We start from the raw sequence: 5,906 nt of genomic DNA, 5'->3' as shown, positions 1-5,906 counted from the left end.
TGGGTCATTTGAATAGATATCTAGAGCACCCCTTTACCAATTTACGGGTCATTAGGTTGTAAATCGAGGGAACAGGAGCCAAAAATGTCCAAATTTTGTCAAAAAATGGCCATAAAATCGCAAAATTAAGCATTTTGTTGTACCGTATGGGAAAACTTTTATTGAATTTATGTGCACATAATTGAAGGGCACTTTTATACCAAATTTCAGATCATTTGGTTGTAAAACGAGGCTACGGGAGCCAAAAATGTCCTTTTTTGGTCAAAAAATGGCCAAAAATCGCAGAATTAAGCATTTCTTTGTACCGTCTGCCAAAACTATTATTGAATCTAGGTGAGCATATGATCAAGGCACCTCTGTACCAAATTTTATGTCATTCGGCTGTAATACCAGGGTACAGGAGCCCGAAATATACATAAAAATTGACAAAAACCTCAATAAAATCATTTTAAAGGCAGATATGAAAAAAATGAAAAAAACACCTAGGGGTATTGGCTTACTCTACCATTGTGCCAAATTTCAAGTCAATCGGTTAAAAAATGGCGGAGTTGATTCGATTTGAAGATTTGACAGGAGAAAGAAAGAAAGAAAGAAACATTACGAATACAATATATTTCACCATACCTATGGTATGGCTGAAATATAAAAAGAAAGTTATATGAGAGAATGTCGCTCTTGAATTTAAGTTGTCGCCATAACACATTTACCAACAACTTCATGACAATAAGAACATATTGTGTCTGCGGTAGGCTTAACGGTTACAAAACACTTCGTGGCTTCTCAGTTTCGTTAGATGTGTGCGTTATACCCTTCTGTTACGAGGAGCAAGATTTCCTCTATGATGATTTATACATACTATAATAACTAGCCTAGCGTTGTACATACTTGAAGTGTTTTACCTCCATATGGAACATGTTTGTGCTGATAAGACTGACTTGTTCTGCATGTAGTTCTTTTTGAAGGATATGGTAAGTTTTTGGATATATATGTGCATCTGGAGTTATGTAGCCTTAGACAGAACAATTCGTCCGCTCATAAGGGAATGTCAGGGAAGCCCGAGCGTCACTCAGAAAACAGCACGTTGTTTTATTCCTAACATCTGCTTGGAGACCTTATGTGACTCTCTACATGTCTTTTTATCCAACTGTCCATCCGCTTATGTAATGTTATGACAAATATCTGGCACCAGACCACAACAATCTACACCACTTTTTTCAACTATCCAACTTAGTTTCACTAGTATAACTACAGTCATGGCTATCTCGCTATTGTCACCTTTTCAAGTACAATCATTAGGCTACAACACAACACATTTGCCTATTTTCGTACTTTCTCGTCATCTTGACCATCCCCGAAGAAGAAAAATTCATTTTTTCCTGAAACCAGGCGAAAATTAATGAGAGTGGTGATGTCATCCATAAAATTTATTAGCTGTGGCCTACCGCGTAGCAACGCTAATAAGCGCACGACCTCTAGCGGTTGGCAACGGTATTGCAGCTGGCTAGACATGACTGAATTGCCCCAAAGTTCCAGCCAAAATAAGACACATAATCAGAATAACAAATCAGAAGTGTTTGTAATTCCATTTGGCCCTAGATTTGTGTTATTGAACGTTTTGTGTCCGTCTGTACCACGCAGGCTGATACCAGTGTTTATTGTAAGGGAGTCCTTCAGCACCAAGGACAGGACAACCTTTCTCAGTGTGCCATTAGTAAACGCTGGTCCCACGCCTGGGGAGCGAGGCTTGCTGTTGGTGCCCCGTATGTCAACTCTGTTGCTTGTGTAGGAGGTTAAGACACGTCAATAAACAGAATCCCTGTAAATTGTGTGACTGTAAGTTTTTATTTCCACGTATAAAAATCACTATCTAAAGTTCAGTTATGTCATCTAACTTACATCCAAATAGAACAGATTTAATTATCGCAAGACATCCCAAGACATATTACCGTGATAGTTTCTATTATATTAGCTACATTATTCTCATTTCTATTGATTTTAACTTATATAATATGTAATTTTGTTTGTTTTATTGCCAGGCAGTTTGTTTATTGGTTACATCCTGCCGTAACTTGAGCCCGTTGCCAGGCAACCTGATTGTTCGAACAATCGTGACGTCACGGCTAGGATACCGGGACAACTCAGCCGAGTGCGGCCGTGTTCCAGTCGTGCTCGTGCTAAAACTCACAATCTCAGCAGTCAGACGGCGTGTTAACCGTCAAAAAGCGTATCAAATATTGTTTAGACATTACTGCATCTACCACCACCATGGGACCGGGCTAAGTTGGTAAGAAGTAGAGTTTAACGGCGTCAAAAGGACGACCTTTGACGTGAGAGCTTCTGTCTGAGGAGCCGCCATATTGACGACTGCAACTGTTGACGCCGGAGAGTCGACAGACAGAAACAAGCCTTAACAGCGATGACAGACTCAATTTAAGAAGATTGTAGCAGGACAGAAGTCTTAGGAACACCACATATACCCTTCTGCAGCAACTCCACAAGTTTACCACAACTCAGCACGTTTTGTTTGAGACTAAGGTAAGTGTTTATCATCTGAAAATCACGGCACTAGAAGAAAAGTAGCAGAACATTTTCCTTGACAATTAGAGGCTCAGTTTTCTCTTTCCTTCTTTATAAAGTACAACGGTTTGGACTGAGAAGTCAAATAAGGTAAAATGACTTCTATGTTAAAGTCAGAAGTTAAGGAGGAAAGTTTTATCAGAAAAAATGTGCCTGTACTATTGAAGTACATAACGTTAATGTTTTTTCGCTAACGTTTTACGGTGTTGACAAGCAAAAATATTCGAGCTTTGATCGTGGTTTATACCTTGATACTCCATCCAGGAAAGACGGCTTCAGCCTGTTTATAAAGACCAGGAAAATGGGTGACTGATACATGACAATTTCTGTACAATGTACTACTTAGATAAATGATATAAAAGATGATAATTTGTTGTTTTTGTCGGCGGTTATGGATTACTAACTTTCTACAATACAAGTCTCGGTCACCGCTTATTTATTTGTCTGGAAAAATACACACTTGCAGGTTTTGTGTTCTATAGTATGAATGATTTTGGAACTTACCGATGTCCAGTTATTTGACGCCTGTTGTTTGTTAGGGTATGACAGTGGTAGTTGACTTGAGTAGGCAGTTCAGTGTAAGACATGGTAGGATAAAACATGTTACTGATTGTTACATTCAGTTTGGAAAATGCTGGTTTTCTGGTTGAAATTGTGTCCTTTTTCGTGTCAAGGTAGGTGTTGGTTCTGTGATTTTATGAAAAGGTAAAAACAAAGCGTTGATACCATGTCAGGAAGGACATTTTCCTACAGCCATTACCGCTAAAGTATAATTCTAAAGCTTCAGCTTCATTGCTAGACCAGTTTCTTACTCAGTGCTAGAATTTTTGGCGATGCCACAGGGGTGGAGCCTTGTTTCTGTTGCCTTTATAATGTCTTTGACTTCTCTGAACATCAACTGAGAAGTGTAGAGAGTTAAGATTTCCTTGATACTTTCAACCAGGATAAAAACATTGTATCAGCAACTAGTTAGCTTTTTTCTGCTGTATAAGTTCTTTATGTGGTGATGAAAGTATTAGAAGAAAGGCTGGACAATGTCCTGTTGTAAAGTTTATGAAATCTGACTTTTTATCAAGACCATAGAACAACATACCACAGTAAAAACAATAAGGAAAGTAAAGCATTAAACTGTTTTACACTATTTACATGTACAGGGTATAGACCAACTGGATTATGAACATGGAAAGTAAGAGTTAAAGAGAGAAAAATCCAAAGTGGGCAGTTTGACCTTAAAGAGCAAAGTTTCTAGCAGTTTTCTTCAAACTTGATTGATGTTAGAGTACAAACTATTTTCTATTCCAGGCCCCATTCACCATGTACAGAAGACTACAAGAGATCCGTCAGTCCCATGAGTTGTACCGTGTCCCCAACCCTCCCTCCAACCCCAAGCCAGCCAACCAGGCGCCACAGGATGTCGAGCGCCAGACCCGTAAGGGCCGCAGAAACCTCCGCAAGGCCCCCCAGGTCCTCGGCAAGGCCCCCCAGGTCCTCGGTGTGGACATGAACGAGGTGATGGACTCCTGTGAAGAAGCCGATCGTCACCTGAAGGCTGGGCACAGACCTGAGTACATTCCAGCCAGAGGATTCTCAGACAACATGCCAAACAGGTGCACCCTTTGAGTTATCATGAATCTTAGATTATTCAGGGACTTGCTCCAGAAGTCTTGTGTTAACCTATAGTAGGGATGTGTACCTCATCTGCTGTACTCAAATTAAAGCCCTATTCAGTGCACTGACTTTTCCCTTTTTTGTATCTGAAGATACATGAGATCATCCCCCACAGAAGAGGAGCTGGATAGAACCTTAGACGATCACGCGGAGAGACTGTACCACCACAAACTGCAGACCCAGATGTTTGGGGAGGACCTCAGCACCTCAAAGATGCCGACTAAGAAGCGAGGTAAGAAAGTCCGCGCACAGGAAAAGCTCCACCAACTCGAGCAGGAGCGCCACAACGCCGTGCCCTTCAGCCACGAACACCAGCTGTTCCGATCGGTCTGCACCACGGCCATGTTTGGCGAGGACCTGTCCGATAAGTCGACCCGTAGAGCGCCCGCACAGCCCGGCCTGGTTGGAGGACGGAACCACCGCACCCACGACATGCAGGGGGCAGAGAAGGCGCGGTACCAGGTGAAACCTGAGCCTGATGATCACGATGAGGCCGTCTACATCACCATGGCAGATCTGGACTTCCGCGCAAACAGACTGAAGCTAGCAGCCGACTTGGATCTCTCCTCTGACAGGACTGGTGAGAGTTGGAAACTTTGTGTTTAAGTATAGAGTTCTACTCTGTACTCCTGATTTATTAGCCCTTCAGTATAACATGATCCAGGTGGATTTAGAAACTGTGCAGTCTCACCAAATCCTAACACAAACCTCCACTAGTGAACTGAGTCAAACCTTTTCTTTCTTTTTCCAGAAAGTGCAAGCAGGAAACACTGTAACTATATTCACAATATTGCCATAGAGTTCCCTTTTATTTGGCAAATAGTTATTAAATTAACATACAAGTTTGACATGTGAAAGTAATAGCCAGGTTGCCAATTTTTTTTCCCTCGCAGCCATACTGTGGATACTTATACATCCCTCTACATTTTATACTCTGTAGCCATCAAGCTGCCGTCCCTGGCTCCACAGCGCCACCGTCTGGCTGGAAAGAGAACTGCAGCAGCCGCCACCATCTCTGGCCACCACTCGGTGAGTTTCAGCACATGTTGACTGGTTCATTTGAAACTTACAGTAAACAGTTTTGTCATCACTTTTCAGGGTAAGGAAGTGAGATCAAGGCAAGAAGATTCTTGGTTTATACAATCACAAAAAAATCAAAGTTACCGTTAATGATTAAGCTTGAAACACAAATGTATCATGGACTCTGTCACCACTATAGCGGATGGACACAAAGCCACACATCGCTGCAACGTCCGACAACGCAGCCCCAAGTAACATGCCTGGCCACTACTTGGTGAGTTTCAACCCGTTGACTGATTTCTTGAGACTTACAGTCAACACTGTTGACACTAGTTTTCAGTGCAAAAGAGTAACAAAGTTGTAGTAATGTATTCTGTGGTGAGAATCAACATTAAGTACACTGAAGTAGCCGCTTCGCTACTAAACCTCTTACAATATTCTTGCTTTGTATAATCATTATTAAAAGAAATAACCAAAGTTACCTTTCAGCTTGTTATACAGTAGAAGCCACTTGATTGCACGGCCTATTTGCCAGTGAATTTCATTCAATTATCCGGCTGGTGCAATAATGCAAAGTCATCTAGCTGGATCGCAGCAGTTTTGGTACTCCGTGCAGTTAACAGAGGTGTGCGTTAATCAGT

At 41.5% G+C, this 5,906-nt stretch overlaps 1 protein-coding gene across 1 annotated transcript in view; it reads left to right on the top strand.

Annotated features, from left to right (window-relative positions):
- Positions 1–3,883: 3,883 nt before the first annotated feature.
- LOC118431658 overlaps positions 3,884–5,906 on the top strand; it is an 11,910-nt gene continuing 9,887 nt past the window's right edge. Inside the window, exons 1-4 of the mRNA XM_035842900.1 lie at positions 3,884–4,184; positions 4,338–4,825; positions 5,186–5,274; positions 5,465–5,614. Coding sequence (XP_035698793.1) covers positions 3,892–4,184; positions 4,338–4,825; positions 5,186–5,274; positions 5,465–5,614 — 1,020 coding nt within the window. The 5' untranslated portion in view covers positions 3,884–3,891. The remainder of the gene's footprint in view (positions 4,185–4,337; positions 4,826–5,185; positions 5,275–5,464; positions 5,615–5,906) is intronic.

This window comes from Branchiostoma floridae, chromosome 15 (assembly GCF_000003815.2).
Source record: "Branchiostoma floridae strain S238N-H82 chromosome 15, Bfl_VNyyK, whole genome shotgun sequence".
Taxonomy (NCBI): Eukaryota; Metazoa; Chordata; class Leptocardii; order Amphioxiformes; family Branchiostomatidae; genus Branchiostoma; species Branchiostoma floridae.
The sequence above is the reverse complement of the archived record's forward strand: the minus strand, read 5'-3'. Positions and strand labels throughout refer to the sequence as shown.